At 57.1% G+C, this 21,906-nt stretch overlaps 2 protein-coding genes and 1 long non-coding RNA gene across 4 annotated transcripts in view; 2 read left to right on the forward strand and 1 right to left on the reverse strand.

Moving 5' to 3' along the window:
- TTC34 (tetratricopeptide repeat domain 34) overlaps positions 1-5,603 on the forward strand; it is a 39,310-nt gene extending 33,707 nt beyond the window's left edge. Inside the window, exons 8-9 of the mRNA XM_015136837.3 lie at positions 600-814; positions 3,232-5,603. Coding sequence (XP_014992323.3) covers positions 600-814; positions 3,232-3,759 — 743 coding nt within the window. The 3' untranslated portion in view covers positions 3,760-5,603. The remainder of the gene's footprint in view (positions 1-599; positions 815-3,231) is intronic.
- On the reverse strand, positions 5,391-13,487 carry LOC144337175 (uncharacterized). Its single transcript, XR_013409903.1, has 3 exons — positions 13,342-13,487; positions 9,522-9,696; positions 5,391-5,587 (listed from the first exon to the last, which is right to left on the reverse strand). It is a non-coding gene; the product is annotated as an uncharacterized LOC144337175 (long non-coding RNA).
- Positions 12,752-21,906, forward strand: part of MMEL1 (membrane metalloendopeptidase like 1) — a 40,286-nt gene continuing 31,131 nt past the window's right edge. Inside the window, exon 1 of one of the 2 annotated variants that reach the window (XM_077979604.1) lies at positions 12,752-12,929. In XM_077979604.1, the coding sequence (XP_077835730.1) occupies positions 12,776-12,929 (154 nt within the window). In that variant the 5' untranslated portion in view covers positions 12,752-12,775. The remainder of the gene's footprint in view (positions 12,930-21,906) is intronic. The other variant, XM_015136540.3, reaches the window with a different exon arrangement.

Here is a 21,906-nt window from a genome sequence, read left to right on the forward strand (position 1 = left end):
TTGCTTGCAGTGGAGGAGAAACCGAGGCATGATCTTGGTCCATAAAAGGTCTCGGACTCTCGGCCCCCTCATTGATTCACGCACCTCCAGCTGTTGTTTATCAGGCACCCATGGGATGCCAGGCCCTGTTCCAGGAGGAACTGTCATAAGCCCTATGTGCCAACATGCAGGCCTTTCCTGCAGATTTCCACATCCCCCTGGTGATGTGGAAACCATTTCACCGCTAATTCCCAAGGCAAGCTCTCTCTGCAGTCTGCATTTGCCCACCAAGGGCTTCAGGGACCCCAGGGCTGCTCCCCGCGTGCTAGTCTGCTCCAGCAGGCCCAGAGTTTGCCTCTAGTTGCTCGGGAGAGAAAGCAGCCCCTTGTAGTGTCCATGGTGAGGGGGCTCAGCATCGTGGAGTGGGGTCAGAGGTGAGTCCCTGTGACCTGCCTGGAATCACGGTGCACCTCTGCTCCCAGCTCCTTCTTCCTGGGGCTGAGCCATCATCACCTCCCCGAAAGCCAGTATAGGGCAGGGAAGGAGCAGCCAGCAAGTCTGAGCTCTCTTGCACCTCTGCCCCACCCACACACTGACTGTCCCTCCTGAATCCCTGACAGGCAGCTATGAGGAGGCTGGAACCCACCTGGAAAAAGCCCTGCACCCTGCCTCAACGTCAGAGGCAGCCCGGGCCCGGCTGGGCCTGCTCCGGCTCAAGAAGGGAGACGTGCCAGCAGCTGCACGGGACCTGCAGGGCCTGGCCGAGGTGGATGCCCCGGATCTCAGCTGCCTGCTGCATCTCCTGGAGGCCTCAGAGCGACAGAGCCTTGCCCAGGTGCGCAAAGAACCCCACGGATCTCCCACGCCAACCTTCCCCAGCACACAGGCATGAGACCCCTGGGCCGTCCACCCGGGCAGCCCTTCTTCAGTCTCTGCGGTTGGGTTTTCAGTTGGGTTTGGGGTGGGGTGGGAGACACCCAGTTCTGGCCCAGGAAGACAGTCTCTGGCCATCTTGGCCCTACAACCCCACCGACCTCTCAGCCTCTTTGTATGGGATGTATAAGCCACAGGTGACTTGGGTGCAAGAGAGGGAAGGGGACCTTGCCCTCAGGGCCAGACTGAGCCAGCCAGGGGCACCTTTCCCGGCAGGAAGCCCACCCCAAGCCCAAGGCAGGCCTGGAGAAGGCACGTGGGGGCAAGGCAGGCTGGGAGGCCAAGAGCACAGCAGGCTTTGAGGTCCCAGAGACTCAGAACTACACCCCGGCGGGGCCCGGACGGGATTTCACCTCTTTAATGCTTCCTGACACCAGCAGGTTCTAGCACTCGGGGGCCACTTAGGAAAACAGAAACCACGCTAGGAAGAACAGAGGGATCTCATGGCGGGGTCGGGGCTACACCAGTGTTTAAGGGGCAGTTCGGTGATGCGGAGGGGGCGCCGCCCCTCTGGGCTGAAGAGCAAGGCTGAGATCGGGTTACCGGGACCTGGAGGAGACGGCCGGGCTGGGGGGGTCTCAGAGCTCCCAGAGGGACTGGGGGTTTCGGAGCCAGGAGGAGGGGGCTGTGCTGGGGTCTTCGAGCTGGAAGGAGGGCATGGCAGGGGGCGGGAAGCCTGGCTGGGGCCATGGTCCTGGAGCCCAGAGGCGGCGGCTAGATGGGGTCTCCTGGGCGGGGGTCACGGAGCCCGGAGGCGGGGCTGGGCAGGGGTCTCCGAGGCTGCAGACTGGGGCTGGGCGGGGGCGCCAGGAGGCGGCTCCTGGTCGAGGCAAGAATCTGCGGGACGCGAAATGGTTGCCTGGAGACGCGGACCGACCCGGAAGTGAGCCGACAGCGGTTTCGCCCCGCTTCCTGCGCCCCGTGCCCCGGCAGGCGGACCCCTCCGGGTGGCACTGCGCCTGCGCGGCCCGAGCCGCGGGATCAGGGGCATCTGGGGTCAGATTGAGCCCCCTTCCCCGTGGGGGCGGCCCGGGGGCTCCCGGGGTCCGACAGCTGCTCGGGGCCGCGCCCTCCTGCTGCCATGGACCTGGCCCAAATGTGCGGGGCCTGCGCGGGCCGAGGCTTCGCGACCATCCCGGGCCGTGAGCTACGTGTCGGGGGCGGGGAGGGGGGATCAGGTGCCTCGGCCCGGAGATGGGCGGCCCCGCGGGCCGCACAGCAGGCCAGGGACGTGGGTTCGAGCCCCTGCCTTGCTCGGCGCCGCTCACAGCTGGCAGAAGAGGCCACACTGTGCCCCGCGGGAGCCCAGCAGCAAAGCCGGGGCCGTGGGACCCCCTCGCTCCGAAGCACGGACCCTGGGCATGGACCTGGGCTTCACCCCCTGCAGCCGCGCCCGGCGGGGTCCTGAGTGCGCTGCGCTCCCCGCGGGAGGGAGCGTCGAGGACCGCCTGGCTGCTGGAAGAGAGGCAGGGCCAGCGAGAAAGGCGGGGCCTGCATCGTGGCGTGTTCCTCAGGCGGTGGGGAGCCCTTGCAGGTTCTTGAGCAGAGGAGGAGCCCAGTGAGGCGAGCGGATTTCTGGTCGTGGTTGACTCTGTGAAGACACTGGGTCACAGATGAGGCAATTGGGTCTGGGTGGGTTCAGGAAAGTGCCTGGGAGGAGTGGGGGCACAGACAGGCCTAGTCAGCAGCCGCCCACAGCAGAGGCTGTGCCCTCCGTCCATCAGCCCCAGGAGGAGGGTCTAGGGTGCTCAGAGACCAGGCAAGGGCCATATCTGCCACTGTCCTGAGACCTGGGACAGCCTTCAGAAGGTGGGCAGAGTGGAAAGGTTGGGCAGCAGCCACCTCAGAGGGCCTGTTGGAGAGGTGACTTGGCCCAGAGGGACGGAGGGAGGAGGCTGCTGTGGTCACCCAGGCAAGGGAACCTGGGCCCAGCTGGTGGGGTGGTAGGGCTGCCAGGAGGGGACCATGAGAAGGTAAATCCAGGTCCCTGATCCGAGGCCCAGGGAGAAGAGCGGTGGGCAAGGATGCCAGACCTTGGACTGCCGCTGGACCTCCAAGGGTCAGAACAGCACTTTGGCAGCTTCTGGGGCAGTGAGAATTACAGGGAAGGGTCCTCTACCCTGGGTCCCCCCTCCTGCCCTTGCCTGTGGTCAGCCAGCCCCTCCAGAAGCAGCGGGCAGCTCCTGTGCAGCCCGGGGCCCTGCCCTACCCAGGGAGCCAGCAGAGGCTGGCTTTGCAGAAGAATGCTGTGGGGCAGGGGCGGCCGGGCTTTTGAGGCTGACCCCACTCTCCGTGCCTCTCTCTGTGTCCTCTGTGCAGGCTGCAGCCTGGGAAGCCGGCACCCTACTGGACGCAGGGCAACCCAGGCGGGCGCTGGGCTACTGCTCACTGTCTGTCCTGGCCGATGGCAGCAGTGCTTGTCACCTGCGTCTGCGAGCCACCTGCCTGGCCGAGCTGCAGGAGTTTGGCCGGGCCCTCAGGGACCTGGACCATGTGCTCCAGGAGACTCTGGGGGACAGTGACCTCCCAAGGCGGGCAGAAGACTTCTGCTGTCAGGGTCGCCTGCTGCTGAGCCTGGGGGACGAGGCAGCCGCCGCAGGGGCCTTTGTCCAGGCCCTGAAGCTAGCGCCCACCTTGGCCCAGAACAGCCTGCGCAAGCAGCCAGGCCGGGCCCCCACCGCACGCGTGTTCCTCCTTCGCGGGCAGCGCTGCCTGGAAGAGCAGCGTCACCCAGAGGCCTGGACGGCGGCCGAGAGTGGCCTCCTGGTGGACCCCGACCACCGTGGCCTGAAGAGACTGAAGGCCAGAATCCGGAGGGAGGCATCCGAAGGCTGCTGGCTCCAGTGACTGGGCCCGACCCCCTCCCCGCCCTAATCACGGTCCCACCCTAGCACCTCACCCAATGTCTAGGCCTGGGAGTGCACCCAGCTCCCCAAATCGGGGAGGTACCCACCTTGCCCTCCCCACACCCCCTTCTCAGTCCTCCCCATATCCCCCTTCCCAGCCCTCCCCACACCCCCTTCCCAGCCCTCCCCACATCCCCCTTCCCAGCCCTCCCCACACCCCCCTTCCCAGCCCTCCCCATATCCCCCTTCCCAGCTCTCCCCACACCCCCCTTCCCAGCCCTCCCCACATCCCCCTTCCCAGCCCTCCCCACACCCCCTTCTCAACCCTCCCCATATCCCCCTTCCCAGCCCTCCCCACACCCCCTTCTCAACCCTCCCCATATCCCCCTTCCCAACCCTCCCCTTCCCAGTCCTCCCCATATCCCCCTTCGCAGTCCTCCCCATATCCCCCTTCCCAGCCCTCCCCACACCCCCTTCCCAACCCTCCCCACATCCTGCTTCCCAACCCTCCCCAAATCCCCCTTTCCAGCCCTCCCCCACCCCCTTCCCAGCCCTCCCCACACCCCCTTCCCAGCCCTCCTCACACCCCAATTCCCAGCCCTCCCCACAGCCCCTTCCCAACCCTCCCCACATCCCCCTTCCCAACCCTCCCCTTCCCAGTCCTCCCCATATCCCCCTTCCCAGCCCTCTCCACATCCCCTTCCCAGCCCTCCCCACACCCTGCTTCCCTACCCCAGCATGAGTCAGTGTTGGACAGCCAGCCTCACGCCTTTTTGCCTTGGGAAGGAAAGGGGACAGCTTCCTACTTACATGAAGGGACCATCCTAGAAGCTTCACAGTCCCTTCTACCACCAGCAACCTCATCCCGGAAGTTGGGGCCCTCTTGGCCCACACCTGGGGCTCAGACCTAGAAGCAGCAGCCCCAGGTCTTGTCCCTGGTCTGGGATCCTACAGGTTGGACAGGATTGAGGCCAGACCCCTGGGGCCTTTGGGGAGACGGTACCAGCCCCAGAAGCCCCTCCTTGGCTGTGAAGCTGCATTTTGCTTGGACCCTGGCCTGAGCCTGGGGCCGGCTTCCAGTAGAGCCTGGACCCTCCCCAGAGACAGAGCTCCCAAATGGGCCCAGCCAGCCCATACCCCAAGCTGACCTTTCAGGGTGCTTTTCATGGGGGTCCTTCATTGAGAACCCAGTGCGCTGGGGGTAAACTCCCTCCCTCCTCCACAGGCCCCTCCCTTCCAAGCAGAGGGACCACCGAGGGGCCCTGATGAGCACAGTCCCCAGGCTCCCCCCAGACTTGTCTCCCAAAGCTGCTGGAAGGTATCGGTGGTTCCACAGAGCAAGAGAACAGCTGGTTCCTATACGTGGGTTAAACGTCCCCAGGCCTTGCAGCTGCCAGTGAGCTCGGGGACTTCTGGGTGGGGCAGAGGCGGCCAGCCTTTGCCCATCACTGTGAGTGTCAGACTGAGGCCTCAGCCCAGGGCTTTCTCTCGTGGCCATGAGTGAGAGACAAGCTGGGCGGGCTGGCTTGATGCAAAGCGTGCCCCCGAGCCCTGCCTGACTTCACCCTGGGGAGACAAGGCCACCACCCCCGTCCTGGCTTCTCTCTCCTCCTGGGCACTTGCATTTGTCATCAGCTCTAGGGGATCATGGAGGTTGCAACCCCAAAATTCAGACAGGTGACCTGGCCAGTGACACTGGTGACAATGGTCACCTGCCACACAGCCTCTCAGCTCAGGTGGCCACACTCCTCTGCCCCTGCCCCCTTCCTCTCCCAGGTGGATCTTGACCACACCTGTGCCATTCTCTCTTGTTCAACTCTGCGATAAATCTAAAAAAAAAAAAAACTCTTTTTAGGAGAGTGAAAGGAAAATAAATCTTGGGGCCCGAAAATCACTAAGCTAAAGGGAAAAGTCAAGCCGGGAACTGCTTAGCGCAAGCCTGCCTCGCATTCCATTCAAAGTCATTCCCTTGCTCCCTGAGATAGATGCATATCTGATTGCCTTCTTTGGAAAGGCTCATCAGAAACTCAAGAGTGTAACTCCATGTTACGTATGTTGATTGATGTCTCATGTCTTCCTAAAATGTATGAAACCAAGCTGTGCTCTGACCACCTTGGGCACATGTTGTCAGGACCTCCTGGGGCTGTGGCACAGGCGTGCATCCTTAATTCTGGCAAAATAAACTTCCCAAATTGACTGAGACCTGTCTCTGATTTATTGTAGTTCACAAGTGAGGGAGCAGAGGCTCCAGCTACGGGGGATGGGCTGGTGGCTCAATGACACAGATTCTGGGGCAGCGGGACCACCAGCCCCTTTCCCTCCTGTCCTGGATACCCAGGGCCTGACCTCAGAAGGCAGCTGGCAAGAAAGGTGGGGACCCCAGAGGCCCGGCTGTCGTCCCAGCACCCTGTGTGCCGCAGAAATGCTGGTGAGCCTCTTCTGACCTGTGCGTCTTCTCTAAGTGGGGCTCCTCATTCCTGCCCAGAGCGTAGCTGGGCAGACTTAGGGGAGAGGCCCTGCTCCCAGTGGGCAGAGGAAATGCCTGTTGGGCATGTCTGGGCTGCACCAGAGCACAGGACCTGCCACCAGTAGCCCAGCCTGAGAGTGTGGGGCAGTCACAGGCAAGCATCTCCAGGGCCTGAGGGCAGCCCCCACGGCAGGGTGGACACAGCAGCCTGGGTGAGGGCAGCCCCGCAGCAGTGTGGACAAAGGCTAGTGCCCTTGAGGCACACCCTGGCCCCAGGGCTGCTACAGGAAGCACTTCCCTGACCCCCGTCCCACCTGCCTCCTTGGATCCCTGAGCCAGGGCTTCTCTCCGGATCTCCACATCCCACAGGCTACCCCGAGAGCAGGACAGGCAGGGAACACCCATTTTCCCCCAATCTCCCTAGGAGATGGGATTAATGTCCACCTCCGAGGTGCTGGGCTCTGGCTATGCAGGTGTCTGGGGAGGACTATCTATGCAGGTATTTGCAGGGGATGGTCTGTGTGGGTGTCTGGGTGAATGGTCTGTGTGGTTGTCTGGGTGAATGGTCTGTGTGGGTGTCTGGGGAGATGGTCTGTGTGGGTGTCTGGGGGACGGTCTGTGTGGGTATCTGGGTGAATGGTCTGTGTGGGTGTCTGGGGGATGGTCTGTGTGGGTGTCTGGGGGGACGGTCTGTGTGGGTGTCTGGGTGAATGGTCTGTGTGGGTGTCTGGGTGAATGGTCTGTGTGGGTGTCTGGGGGATGGTCTGTGTGGGTGTCTCGGGGGACAGTCTGTGTGGGTGTCTGGGGGGACGGTCTGTGTGGGTGTCTGGGTGAATGGTCTGTGTGGGTGTCTGGGGGGATGGTCTGTGTGGGTGTCTGGGGATGGTCTGTGTGGGTGTTTGGGGGATGGTCTGTGTGTGTGGGTATCTGGGTGGACGGTCTGTGTGGGTGTCTGGGTGAATGGTCTGTGTAGGTGTCTGGGTGAATGGTCTGTGTGGGTGTCTGGGGGACGGTCTGTGTGGGTGTCTGGGTGAATGGTCTGTGTGGGTGTCTGGGTGAATGGTCTGTGTGGGTGTCTGGGGGACGGTCTGTGTGGGTGTCTGGGTGAATGGTCTGTGTGGGTGTCTGGGTGAATGGTCGGTGTGGGTGTCTGGGGGACGGTCTGTGTGGGTATCTGGGTGAATGGTCTGTGTGGGTGTCTGGGGAGATGGTCTGTGCGGGTGTTTGGGGGACGGTCTGTGTGGGTGTTTGGGAGGATGGTCTGTGTGGGTGTTTGGGGGGTGATCTGTGTGGGTGTTTGGGAGGATGGTCTGTGCGGGTGTCTCGGGGGAGAGTCATCTATGCAGGTGTTTTGGAGGTCTGGGTTTGCACTGCCCTGGGCACCTGCAAGTCTGTGGTGTCCAGTGACTGGGGTAGGTCTAGGGGTCTGCGGTCTCCTTGGCCTTTAGCCTCTTTTCCCAGTTTCTCTTGTCTGGCAGGTGCCAGGCTAGCATCCGAGCCTCCTGCTGTCACCTAGAAGCAGGGAGAACCCGGGAATAAGGGGTCCCAAGTTTGGCAGCCCAGGTCACCAGGTGGTCTTGGGCCGGGCTGGGGGCTGCTGGGCTGGGCAGGCCTCGGGTTGGGGAAGGAGGAGCATGCACATGGCCGACCTTGGGGGATTCAGAGTCCAGGGAGCCCCTGCTGAGAATAGGCCAGACTCCTGCATCTGTTTCTCCTTCTGTGGCTTTGTACCTTAGAGACAAGAACACTGTGACATCCAGAAAGGGCCTGCTGGCACCAGGGCTGTCAGGCAGGTGGGCTTGGAAGGGCTCTGGCCTCTCCCCAGGGCAGGAGCCTCCAGCCAGGCTGGACCCTGGCCCACTCCCAGCTCCCCAGAAAGGGTGGTCCCAGCTTCTTGCTTGGCTGGCCTTGACCTTGTTTCCATTTGGGCCAGCAGCCCAGGCAGCCTGAGGCCAGACTGCAGCTCCTGGACTGGTTGCTGGGCTTGATGGCAGGGGGCTGCCAGGACAGCCAGCAGGCGCCAGGGAGCGACTTCCCTGGCTCAGGGTGGTGTCTGGGATCTGATCCCAGCCTGGCTGCAGCTCAAAGCCTTTCTCCTCCCAGGGCCTGGCCAACCTAAAGGGCCATAGACAAAGCTTCCAACAGCACCCAGCGTGGGCGATCTGGCCGGGGCGGCCGTGAGGAGCAGTTTGCCATGGGACCCCTAGCTCTGTGGCCCAGCCCCGCCCAGATGCCCTGACACATGCCCAAGGCCTGGGCAGGAGGACTCGTTCTGGGGATTCGGAAACAGAAGCTAGGAACCTCATCAGGCCTGGAGAATCAGAAAGAGCCTGCTCTGCCCAGAACCCCCGTCCGCAAGCAGGGCTGGGTGCAGGGCTCACACTCTGATCACTGAGGACCCCCACAAGCCACACAGCTCTCTGCCAGCGCCAGCTCCCCGGCCAGGGCTGCCCACCCTCTGTAGCTTGAGGTCTGAACCTCACAGGTTTTCTGTGGGCAGCGGGAAGCAGCCAAGCCTAGGCTAGTTTCCCTGCGTGGGACCCTCCTGGCAGCCGGCGCCCACCCCCTTCAGGACCACCCCTTCCCCTTGCACCTTGGCAAGGTCCCCAGAACCCACCATCCTCCTTGGAGATTGCAGAGAAAGAACACCCAGGGTGAGGCCTTTGCAACCCCCTCACTGGGTGGTCGGGGCAGAGCAGAGCGTGTGGAGTGGGAGAAGGGCCTGGCCTTCCTCTCAGCAGCCCCTGGGGCCCCATTGGACTGAAAGGTCAAGAGACAGAAGCAAGGGAGGAGGGCGGCTTGGGAGGCAGGCGCCAGAGACCCTGAGAAGGGCACCCATGAGGCAGGGCAGCCCGGGTGCCAAGAAGCTGCCTTTGGCCCCTCCCCCCACCCCCACAACACTCCCAGTGGAACTTCCTGACTCTGAGGCAGGAGTCACCGCCTCCAGGGAGCCCATGCCTGCATCACAAAGGAGGCCCGGAAGCCTGCAGGCAGCCTCAACTCAGCCCCAAGCCACTGCTCTCCCATCCCGGTCCCTGGAAATCCACCCACTTGGCCCAGCTCACCCCAGCGCCAAGCCACTGGGACCCAGTCTCCAGGGGCCTGATTGTGGGTGACGGCCACTCCTGAGTGAACAAGGTGAGTTGTGCTGAAGGAGGCGCCCGGCCTGCTTTCCTGGGCCTTGAAACCCTCTCCAAGCGCCCAGCCCCTTTCTCACGAGGCTGGATGGGGTGTCCTGTGTGTCATCTCGCCTGTGCTGAGGCAGGCAGCCCCCTCTGGCATATGGTTTATCTTACCCAAAGGACCCGCTGTCCCCCATCCATAGTAACCTGGAGAGGCCAATAGTGTCCCCATGGAACCGCAGTGCCTTCGCCTCAGCAGACACTCCACACCTGCCCTGGGTACTCGGCTCAATTTGAAGGTGTTTATTTGATGTGTGCCTTTGGGGCGCATGGAGCCATCTGTGGTCGCCTGCAGGACAGAATGAACTCAGGATGCAAGAGCAGATACATTAATTCTGATCAAAGTAAGAAGTTCTCGGGGCCGGGCGTGGTGGCTCAAGCCTGTAATCCCAGCACTTTGGGAGGCCGAGACGGGCGGATCACAAGGTCAGGAGGTCGAGACCATCCTGGCTAAAATAGTGAAACCCCGTCTCTACTAAAAAATACAAAAAATTAGCCGGGCGAGGTGGTGGGCACCTGTAGTCCCAGCTACTCGGGAGGCTGAGGCAGGAGAATGGCGTAAAAACCCGGGAGGCAGAGCTTGCAGTGAGCCGAGATCCGGCCACTGCACTCCAGCCTGGGCGACAAAGCGAGACTCCGTCTCAAAAAAAAAAAAAAGTAGTTCTCGGAAGCCGAGCTCAGACTTGTCCGAATGATTGATCCATTCATTCATCATTCATTCATTCACTCAACAGGTGTTGACTGAGGTCTCTGGGGTGGGGTTGCCCGTCTAGGTGAAGCGGCCCCCACAGAGGGAGCCCCATCCCATGGAGCTGATGTTCTCAGAGGGCTGAAGAAGTAGCGAAGGGATGTGGAGGTGGAGCCAGGAGTCCCTGGAGAGACACAGAGCAGGGGAGGGGATGAGGCTCCCCACGTTGAACCCAAGACCGGGCCAAGGGAGGCCCCACTGGGAAGGAGACCTTGGCAGGAATCTGGGGAGCCGCCTGAGTGGGTGGGGAGGGTCAGGGGAGAATTCCGGGGGGGCCTGCCTGAGGGTAGGGGGAGGGCATAGTGAGAGGGGGAGGAGGGCCAGACAGGGTCCTGATATCAGGGCAAAGCCCGGCTCTTCCTCCAAGGGTTTGGCTACCAGGGGCCAGGGAGTGATGACCTCTGACTCTAGTTACAGGCCCCTGGGCCCTGTGGTGGGGATCAGTGCGGGAGACAGACCCCTCAGGGGAGGTGATGGGGCCTGGAACAGGCAGTGAGTGGCCCGAATGAGAAAGGGTCCAACTGAGATGGGCTTAGAGGCTGAGGACTGGCACGGGGTGTGGAGGCAGGCAAGGGAGGCAGATGATTCCAAAGTTCAGTTTCAGCCACTGGCAGGACAGGGGTGTCTAGGGGCACAGCAGAGGCCGTCAAAGGAAGCGTCTGCACGAACGCCGCAGTTCACAGGGCCAGGGACTGAGAGAGGTGGTTGAGGGGACAGGAAGGAAGGAGCGAGGGACCTGGAGGAGAGGAGTGAGGTCCAGGTCCCTGTCCCAGCTCCTCACACAGCCAGAGGTCAGGGAGCCCTGGAGGAGTCGCCGAAATGAGCTGGCCGTGCCACCTTTGCAGGGTGTTGCCCAGACAGGCTAAGGGATGTCTAGAATCCCTCAGGGAGTCAGGGACAGAACTCAGGCAAGGCCAACAGAAGGGCGTGGGTGGGGTACAGGGGGGCGGAAGCACATTTAGCCCAGGTGCTGGCAGTCTCAGCAGCCAGTCCCTGACCCTCCCGCAGGCAGGCCTGGGCCTGGTCTCCTTTTGCTGCTCCCCCATTATCCGCCCTGCCTGGTACAGGGTTAGGCCTGGGGCTCGGCACAGCAGGTGTGTGATTGTGTGTGGTGACTGAAAGTGCTGGAAGCCCCAAGCACCCAATCGCTTCCCCAGGGCCGGGCAGCTTCCTAGCAGGGCTCTGAGTGCCGGCGAGGGATGTGCATATCCATGCATCTGCTCACATATGTGCACACTCACACACACACACGTGCATATCCACACACAATCATGCACATGCACACACGCGAGCACACGCACACATGTGCACACTCACACACAGAGACACACATGAACACACGAAGAGTACACACACATGCATGCATATCCACACAATCATGGACACACACGCACGAGCATACACGCACACACGTGCACACTCATGCAGTCACTTGCACACACAAAAGCACATGCACACACGTGCACACACACATGCACAGACAAGAGTACACACACACATGCATATCCACGCACACCATCATGCACACACATACACGGGAGCACACGCACACATGTGCACACACAGTCACACACATGCACACATGAGAGTACCCACACACATGAGAGAACACACGTGCACACACACACATGCACACACCAGAGCACACGCACACGTTCACACTCATGTACAGTCACGCACATGCACACACCAGAACATGTGCACATGTGGTGCATACAGTCATACACCAGAACATATGCACACATGCACACACACAGTCATACATATGCACACGCCCAACCACATGCACACACTCATTTGCACATATGTGTACACTCAGGTTCACACTCACACACACACGTACTCACATGCACACTGGAGCACACAGACTTGGGAGCCTCCTGAATCCGTGTCCTGTGCCCCCAACTCTTCCTGCCCAGCTCCCTGTCCTGCCTATAGCAGCTGCCTGTCCCCAGCCATGTATTTTCAAGTGCTGCCCACTGCCCACCTGGCTCCAGGAGGTGTCCCCTCCATGGTAACAAGGTCAGGGGACGACCAGAGCTGCACACCAGCCAGGTGGCTGCCAGGGCTGACACTCAAGGCTGCCTGGCCCTGCAGGTCCCTTCCTGGCGCATGTAGTCACTGCCTGTGTGGGTGCCTACTGCTCTGGTCTCGCCCATCACTGGCTTCTGGGCTCCAACAGGAAAGGTGGGCTGGGAGCCCGGAAGCCCAAGTGGCCTCCCCGACAGCGTCACTGACCTAGCGCTCAGACCCACAGCTCCAAGACCCCCAGCATGAGCAGCCCAGGCGGGCACCACTGCAGAGGTCCCTTGACAGCACAGGAACTGAGCCTCCTGGGTCCAGCTCGCGACCCCAAGCTGGGAGCATCCCAGTCCTAGAACCTCCATGCACTCAGAGACTGGCCCAGGGGTAGTGTGGAAAGTCCCGGGACCCAGTCACCCAGGGTTGTGGGCTTGGAGAGGGAGACGGGAACAGAGTGTTCCAAAGGCACCCAGCGCCCGCTCCCTGCCAGCATCTGGCCCTTCCAGCTTCAGGCCGGGCTCGGGGAGCTCCACGTCCCTCTCCTCTGCCCTGGGCCTGCAGGTTCCTCCGCGGTGCTCTCCAGTCCAGAACCCTACTGATGGGGAAGTCCGAAGGCCCCGTGGGGATGGTGGAGAGCGCCGGCCGTACTGGGCAGAAGCGCCCGGGCTTCCTGGAGGGGGGACTGCTGCTGCTGCTGCTGCTGGTGACCGCTGCCCTGGTGACTTTGGGTGTCCTCTACGCCGACCGCAGAGGTGAGTGCGGGTGCCCCGCCCCCGCCTGTCCCCGCGCCCGCTCTCTGCGCTCGCCCTGCTGCACCTGCTGCATGGTCCGCCTGCCCCCAGACCGAGCCCGCCCGTCAGATGGGGCAGGCGGGTCTGCGCTGGGCACCCAGGGGCTCCCGGGGCCGAGCTGCGGACTCAGAGGCGGCGGGAGGAAAACTGACCTGCAGGGAGCCTGCAGCGCCTTCCAGAAAGCTCTGCCCCGGCCCAGACTCCCGCGCGGCTCCGCACCCGCCCGCCTCCGCCTCCTCCGCCGCCGCGGGACTCCCGGCGGTGGGGGGCGCAGACCCGGCCCCCGCCCCTCCGCCCGCCCACTCCTTGCCTGGCCGCGCAGCCCCGGCTGGGGACCACCGGCCTCCGTGTCCCTCCCGCCGGCCGGGCTCACCTGGCTGCCTCCCTCCGCCGCTGCCATCCTGCGGAGAGACCTGAGGGTCCTGCAGCCCCCGCCCCGCTCAAGGCCGGGTCAGGTCACCGGACCACGGCGGGAGGGGACCACGCTGGGGTCCCACGGAGACAGAGGCGTGACCAGGGGTGCTCGCTGGGACCTCCGGCTGTCCCAGGAACACCGCCCCCGCCTCCACATCGGTCCCTCTCTTGCTCTCCCCTCTCGGGTCATGGCCTCCCAGGCACTGCAGACCTGGTCACCTTCCAGCCGCCCCGCCAGCCCCTCCGCAGGCACAACCCTGGTCCCTCTGAGCCGGCGCAGCGTGCACACATCGGGGAGCAATGCTCACCCCCGGGGCAGGTGCACAGGGCGCTCCCACGGTGGCAGGTACCGGACTCAGAGCTCACAGCGGACCTCGCACCCCAGGTCCAACAACGGGGCGTCCAAGCCTGTGTTACTAGAATGTCCCCTCATGTCTGGAGCCCTCCACACTGCCTGGGACCACCCCTCCACCCTTGCTGGAGGCTGTGTCTGTGAAGCAGAACGGGGAGCTGCCTGTGGATGTGCAGGGCAACCCGGCCCGGGGCTGCCTGGCGGGGCCCATAGGCAGTGTGACTGCTGCCCAGACCGCCGTCCCTGGCCCTCTAGGGTCTCCCCCTGGGACAGAGGGGCCCTGCGACCTCCACGGGCGCTGGGCAGTGGGGGACAGGAAGGCTTACTCACCCTGAAGAGCCCAGAGCCCAAGGCAAGCTCTGTTCAGAGCCTGCAGGGCTCAAAACAGCTGCTTTCCAGGCTTTCATAAAACAGGGCTGACCCCTCACACACCCTCGGCTGTGGGGTAGGAGGGGGTCCTCTCTCTTCTTCTGGGTCATGCCAAGAGGCCTGAGCCCACCCCTCCTGGAGAGACCCTCCCTGCCCAGCCCGGTGCCTTGGGAGTGCCCCACAGTGCCATGGATCTCAGCAAAGCCTGCATCCACCCGCTCCAGTGTGGAAACGGGCGCTGGACCCCTCGCTCCAGGGCGGCAGAGCCCTCTGTTCCCCCGTCAAGACCCCTGTGCCCCCACAGGGATGACCCCACAGCTGAGCTTGGCCTCAGTCCAGGGTTGTTTCTGGAAGGTTTTCTAAGCAGTTACTATCATTTATTTCTATGTATTTTCTCATTTCCATTATGACTTTTTCATTGACTTATAAGTCATTTAGAAATTTTTTTTAACTTCCAGACATGAGTTTTTAGTTACTTTTTTAAAATTATTTATTTCTAACTTAATTGTGTTGTCAGAAACCACTGTTTATGCCATTATTTATGTGGTTCTTTCTTTGATATTTGCTGGGCTTGCTTTGGAGCTAACATTTGACCAGTTTTATCAATAACCCCTGTGCACTGTGGAACGGGCTTAATCACCGAACGCTGAGTGACAGGGTCTAATACATCCACTACATCAATCCAGTCTTCTACATATTGGCTTTTTTTTCCATTCTTTTGATCTGAAAAGAACGAAAGATTTTGAAAGATCAGGAGAACGATTTCTTAAAATCGTGTACTGAAGTGTACGTGTTAAATCTTGCACTAAAGAATCACCCCTTCTTGTAGTTACATCAAATCTTACCTAATTTACCTATTTAAGGTTATGTTATTATGTGAATGCAAATTTAGGTATGAATTACAAAATTAGTTTCATAAATTTAATAAATGTCATAGTAAGATACACATATGAAGTTAATATAGCTTTCACTGCATGTAACTGTGTAGTCTCCGTTTCTGTCTTAACAAGGCTTTTTGCCTGAAATCCTGTTGCGCCTGACATGAGTGTTAGCTGCTCATTAGCATTTGCTTTGTCTATTTTTCCCATGCTTTTGCTTTGAAACTTTTCATCTCCTTAGCTTTAGATGTGTCTCTTTTAATCGTGTATGGCCGGATTGGGGCTTTGTCTATCTTTTAATTGGAGGATTTTGTTGGTTCATAATTACCAGGATGACTAAAATATATGTTTTTCCTATTGTGTTCTTTTCTGCGGCTCATGCTTTTTTTCTCTCTTTTCTTGCCTTGTTTTGGATCAACCTAATATTTCCTCTATTTTCCCTCAACTAACTGGGAAGTTTTATATTTCTGTCTTTTTGACAGTTTTCTTCGATTTTTTGTTTTAATTATTTTTTAAGTTATAAACTTTCTTTTATAAAATCAGATGTTTTTACAAAAATGACAGTGAGAAATAGTCTCATGTCCATCCCAGAATTCTACTCCTCTGAAGCAGCTGTATTCATTTTCTAGTACAGGGGTTGGCAAGCTGTGGCCCATAGACCAAATCTGGCCCCTTGCTTGTTTTTGTAGATAAAGTTTTATTGGAACACAGCCAGACCCATTCGTTTATGTACTATCTATGGCTACTTTCCTGCTAGGACAGCAAAGTTGAAGAGGTGAGATGGAGCATGTATGTGGCCCACAAAGCCTCAAATATTTACATCTGGCTTTTTACAGAAAGTCCAACCCCCAGACCAGAGTGCCGCCTCATGTGTATAAACCTGGTCCGTGAACACTTCTCTCTTTATCATACAGTTTAGATCATGAGGAGGCATTATCCGATTGTGGTTAGCACCCAGGCTCACAGTTTTTGACCACTCTGAGAGCTTCATCCACATACCTCTTCCCCAAATTTCTTTGTCGCCAATTTTCCAAACATGCTTCTTCCAAGCCCTTGACCATCCAGCCAAACCATTGGCTAAAGCCCATGAATCAGTACATAATCGCACATCTGGCCATTTCTCCTTCCAAGCAAATTGCACAGTGAGGTACGCTGCTTGAAGTTCTGCCCACTGGGAAGATTTCCCTAAACTGCTGTCCTTCAGGGATGTCCTGGAAAGGGGCTATAGTGCTGCAGCTGTCCACTGACAGGTGTACCTGCATATCATGCAGAACCATCTGTGAACCAGGCCCTAGTTTTCTATTCCTCTGTCAACTGGTCATAGGGAACTCCCCATGAGGCCATCGGTGCAGGCTGGGGAAGAGAAGGCAGGGGTGCAGGAGTGGAGACCGTGGGCATTTGAGCCACTTCCTCAGATAACTTACTTGTGCCTTCAGGACCTGCTCAAGCCCGATCACGTATATACCACTTCCATTTGATGATGGAGTGCTGCTGTGCATGAGCCACTTTATGGCTACGTGGGTCAGAAAGCACCCAGTTCATAATAGACAATTCAGGTCACATGGTGACTTGATGACCCATAGTCAAATCTTCAGTTTCCACCAAAACCCAGTAACGGGCCAAGAGCTGTCTCTCAAAAGCAGAGTAGTTATCTGCAGAAGATGGCAGGGCCCTGCTGCAAAATCCTAGAGGCCTCTGCTGTGTTTCACCTAGAGGGGCCTGCCAGAGGCTCCAAACAGCATCCCTATCTGCCACCAACACTTCAAGCGCCATTGGATCTGCTGGGTCATATGGCCCAAGTGGCAGAGCAGCTTGCACAGCAACCTGGACCCATTGCAGAGCCTTCTGTTCCGGACCCCACTCAAAACTGGCAGCCTTTTGGGTCACTCGATAAATGGGCTGGGGTAACACACCCAAATGAGGAATGTGCTGCCTCCAAAATCCAAATAGGTCCATTAGGTCTGAGACACCTTGTCTCAGATGAAACTTTGGGCTCAGAATTTTGAGTTAATGCCAGAATGAGTTCAAACTTTGGGGGACTATTGGGAAGGCATGATTGGTTGCAAAATGTGAGAAGGATATGAGATTTGGGAGGGGCCAGGGGCAGAATGATATGGTTTGTCTCTGTATCCCCACCCAAATCTCATGTCAAATTGTAATCCCCATGTGTCAGGGGAGAAGCCTGGTGAAATGTGATTAGATCATGGGAGTAGATTTCCATCTTGCAGTTCTCGTGATAGTAAGTGAGTTCTCACGAGATCTGGTTGTTCGAAAGTGTGCAGCTCCTCCTCCCTCACTCTCTCTCTCCCCTGCTCCACAATGGTGAGACGTGCTTGCTTCCCCCTTGCCTTCTGCCATGATTGTAAGCTTGCTGAGGCCTCCTAGCCACGCTTCCTGTACAGCCTAAGGAACTGGGAGTCAATGAAACCTCTTTTCTTCATAAATTACCCAGTTTCAGGCGGTTCTTTCTATCAGGGTGAGAATGGACGAATACAAGTAGAGACTGAGCTCAAAAGCATTTGCGCTAGGCCCAGAACACACTGTTAAGAACGTAAGAGCTATTGCTGTCATTAGTAATATTGTGTATTATTGGCAACATCATAGCAATACGCTGCTGTGGGAGGGTCTGAGATACTTCTTTGCAGACTCCGATATTTGTCAAAACATAAAATCAGGAGCCTCATGAACAGTGTTTAAATTTTTACATAATAATACTTTGCACCATTTGGTATATGGGTCTTTTTAAAATGGTATATGCAGATGGGTTTCCTAATATACAGAATTAGGCACACGTCTTCCGTCAGCACGTGAGTGTGAGGGATTAAATTCCTCTGGTTAGGAGTTAGCTGGCCGGGGATTCTACTGCTGTTGTTACCCTCAGTGCACCTCAGACTCACGTTTCTCCAGCAATGAGCTCCTGTTCCCTGTGCTTAGAGAAGTCAGCCTGGGGACCAGATGGTTCTCTCCTCTTGCCTGCTCCAGCCTTGGCCTTGAGCAGCCTGGATGCCCGTGACACAGAGGGCGTCCTCCCCGTGCCCTGGTCCTTCTGAGAGTGGTGGGTTGTTGTTGCTGGTCAGTACTAGGCTCAGGCTGGAGGTGGGGGCTCTCTGGTGTCATGGCCCAGTCTCAGGCTTAGGCAGGCCTGGTATACCTGGGGCTGGGGGTGCGCCTCTTGGCATCCCTACCCCATTCCCATGTCAACCAAGCTTTGCCCTGTGCCTGAGTTGCCCACCCCTCCTCTAGCAGCAGGAGACCACTGCTTGATGTCAGTCTAGAATTCTGGGTCCACGAGGATCTCCTGCCCTTCCATGGGCCGAGGATTTTTACTCCTGACCCTCCTATGGAACAGGGGATTTGCCTGCTCCCTGGGCATAAGAGGGGTTCCACCTGCCTCAGTGATTTAAAGCTTTTGCTCCCTGCCAGACGAGCATAGTTTCATGCCTCAGCCAAAGCAGGTCCCTGCCTCCATCCCTGGGCCACCAAGGGAGGCTCTCTCCAGCCTTCTGAGACCCGCCCCAGTCTTTCTCATAGGCATCTGGGAAAGGCCATGGACAGAACGTGGAGTGAGTGAAAACCTCTTGGTGGTGGGGGCTCCCAGCTGCTCCAAACTCATGTAGCAGCCCACACTTGGCCTGTAAGAATGTGTGAAAAATTTTAGCTGATTTCTTCTGACACACTTGGAACATCTCTTACTCTCAGGTCTTGGCCAAAGTGAAATAATTTACGCATCCGGCCTTTCCCTAGAGGGCCTTGTCACTTGGAAATTTTTTCCCTTATTGTCTTTGACCTCAGGTCTTGGATGGGCTCCAAAAAGTTGGGTTTTTGTAGATTATTTGCCTTTTTCTTATACAGAAGGAAATGATATTCAATTGAAGCTTTTGATGTCCTAGGCAAAAAACAGAACTTCTCTACCTTAAATTTGTATGTGCATATTGAACTTAAATATTAAACTAATCAATATCTCCATTATTTCTTCCAAACAATACAAGCATTTAGAACAGTTTAACTCTTCGCACTGCTACCCACGCTGTTCACATTATTGTTGTTAAGAGCTTGGTTTGGTTTCTTTTTTTTTTTTTTTTTTAAGATGGAGTCTTGCTCTGTTAGTCTGGAGTGCAGTGGCGTGATCTCGGCTCACTGCAACCTCCACCTGCTGGGTTCCAGGGAGTCTCCTGCCTCAGCCTCCTGAGTAGCTGGGACTACAGATGCCCGTCATCATGCCCAGCTAATTTTTTGTATTTTTAGTAGAGACAGGATTTCACCATGTTGGCCAGGATGATCTTGATCTCTTGACCTCGTGATCGCCCACCTTGGCCTCCAAAGTGCTGGGATTACAGGTGTGAGCCAATGCACCTGGCCTTTTTTTTTTTTTTTTTTTTTTTCTTGAGATGGAGTTTCACTCTTTCACCCAGGCTGGAGTGAAGTGACGCTATTTTGGCTCACTGCAACCTCCGCCCCCCAGATTCAAGCGATTCTCCTGCCTCAGCCTCTGGAGTAGCTGGGATTACTGGCGCCCGCCTCCACCCCCAAATAATTTTTGTATTTTTAGTAGAGATGGGATTTTGCCATGTTGGCCAGGTTGGTCTCGAACTCCTGACCTCAGGTGATCCACCCACCTTGGCTTCCCAAAGTGCTGAGATGGCAGACGTGAGCTACCGTACCCAGCCGAGAATTTGGTTTCTATCTTACTTTTTACCTACTACAGATCAGCCACATTACTATTTAACATGGTCAATGTTAACTCAGATCTTCCCCTATCCTCATGAATTCCGTTACGCATCTTTTTTCTTACATCTTGGGCAGTTCTTATTAAATAATTTTTTCTTCTTTCTGAAATATATACTTCGGAGTCTCCTACTCAAAGTGTGGCCCACAGACCAGTGGTGCCAGCCATTGCCCGGGAGCCTGTTAGAAATGCAGAAACTCGAGGTCCAACCAAGGCTGCAGGACCAGTGTTGGTATTTCAGCAAGACCCCCAGGTGATTCATCTGCACATTCACGTTGGGAAGCACTGGTTTAAAACAGTGTTGACCACATTTGCTTGATAATCGGAATCACCTGGGGAAATTGTTACAAATCCAGATGTTGGGCCCTCCCTCAGTTTGCCTGGGCCACAGTCACAAAATGCTTAGGTGGCTTAAAAACAGAAATGTATTTTCTCATAGTTCTGGGGGCTGTGAAGTCCAAGATCTAGATGCCAACTGAATCAGACCCTCTTGTCAATGAAAAGAGTCAAACTCTGTAAAATATTTGCAGAGATTCATTGTGAGCCAAATATGAGTGACCAATGGTCCGTAACACAGCCCCAGGGGGTCCTGAGAACATGTGCCCTAGGTGTTTAGACTGCTTTGAATTTATACATTATAGGGAGACATAGACATCAATCAATACATGTAAGATATGGCTGGGCATGGTGGCTCACACCTGTAATCCCAGCACTTTGGGAGGCCGAGGCAGGCCGATCACCTGAGGTCAAGAGCTTGAGACCAGCCTGACCAACATGAGAAACCCCATCTCTACTAAAAACACAAAATTAGCCGGGCCTGATGGTGGGTGCCTGTAATCCCAGCTACTTGGGAGGCCGAGGCAGGAGAATCACTTGAACCCAGGAGGCAGAGGTTGCAGTAAGCGGAGATCGTGCCATTGCACCCCAGCCTGGGCAACATGAGTGAAACTCCGTCTCCAAAACAAAACAAAAAAAAATGTACATTGGTTCAGTCCAGAAAGGTGGGACAACCCCAAGTAGGGGCCTTCAGGTCACAGGTAGATTCAAAGGTTCTCTGACTGCAGTTGGCTGGAAGAGTTTATCTAAAGACTTGGAACCAGTAGAAGGGAATGTCTGGGTTAAAATAAGGGGTTGTGGGCCGGGCGCGGTGGCTCAAGCCTGTAATCCCAGCACTTTGGGAGGCCGAGACGGGTGGATCACGAGGTCAGGAGATCGAGACCATCGTGGCTAACACGGTGAAACCCCATCTCTACTAAAAAAAAAAAATACAAAAAACTAGCTGAGTGAGTTGGCAGGCTCCTGTAGTCCCAGCTACTCGGGAGGCTGAGGCAGGAGAATGGCATAAACCCGGGAGGCAGAGCTTGCAGTGAACTGAGATCCGGCCACTGCACTCCAGCCTGGGCGACAGAGCGAGACTCTGTCTCAAAAAAAATAAAATAAAATAAAATAAAATAAAATAAAATAAGGGGTTGTGGAGACCAAGATCCTTATTACATAGGTGAAGCCTCCGGGTAGCAAGCTTTGGAGAAAATAGACTGTAGTTCTTATCGGACTTAGTCTGTTCTCTCAGTCTTAAGGTCTCTGGTTTTGTTTGTTTTTGAGACAGAGCCTCATTCTGTCACTCAGGCTGGAGGGCAGTGGTACAATCACAGCTCACTGCAGCCTTGACCTCCTGGGCTCAAGTGATCCTCCCACCTCGGCCTCCCAAGTAGCTGGGACCACAGGCACGTGCCACCACACCTGGCTAGGTTTTTCTATTTTTTGTAGAGATGGGTCTCACTGTGTTGCCCCAGCTGGTCTCGAACTCCTGGGCTCAAGCAGTCCTCCCGTCTCAGCTTCCCAACGTGCTGGGACTGTAGGTGTGAGCCACCACGCCTGGCATGTCTCTGATTTAAGGTGAATGCTGGTCAGCTGTGCCTGAATTCCAAAGGGAAGAGGGTATAATGGGGCACGTCCAACCCCCACTTCCCAGCATGGCCTGAACTCGTTTTTCAGGTTAACTTTGGAATGCCCTTGGCCGAAGGGAGGGTCCACCAGTCACTTGGAAAGCTTAGTTTATTTTTGGTTCACACTCTCTTCCCACAGGCCACATGCATTTTTTTTTATTATTTTATTGTTTAAAAATGTTTTCTCACTTCAATAAGCTAGTCTACCAAATGGCCACCTTCTTCTTATGTCCTCACATGGTGGAGAGAGACA

This window comes from Macaca mulatta, chromosome 1 (genome assembly GCF_049350105.2).
Source record: "Macaca mulatta isolate MMU2019108-1 chromosome 1, T2T-MMU8v2.0, whole genome shotgun sequence".
NCBI classification, from domain to species: Eukaryota; Metazoa; Chordata; class Mammalia; order Primates; family Cercopithecidae; genus Macaca; species Macaca mulatta.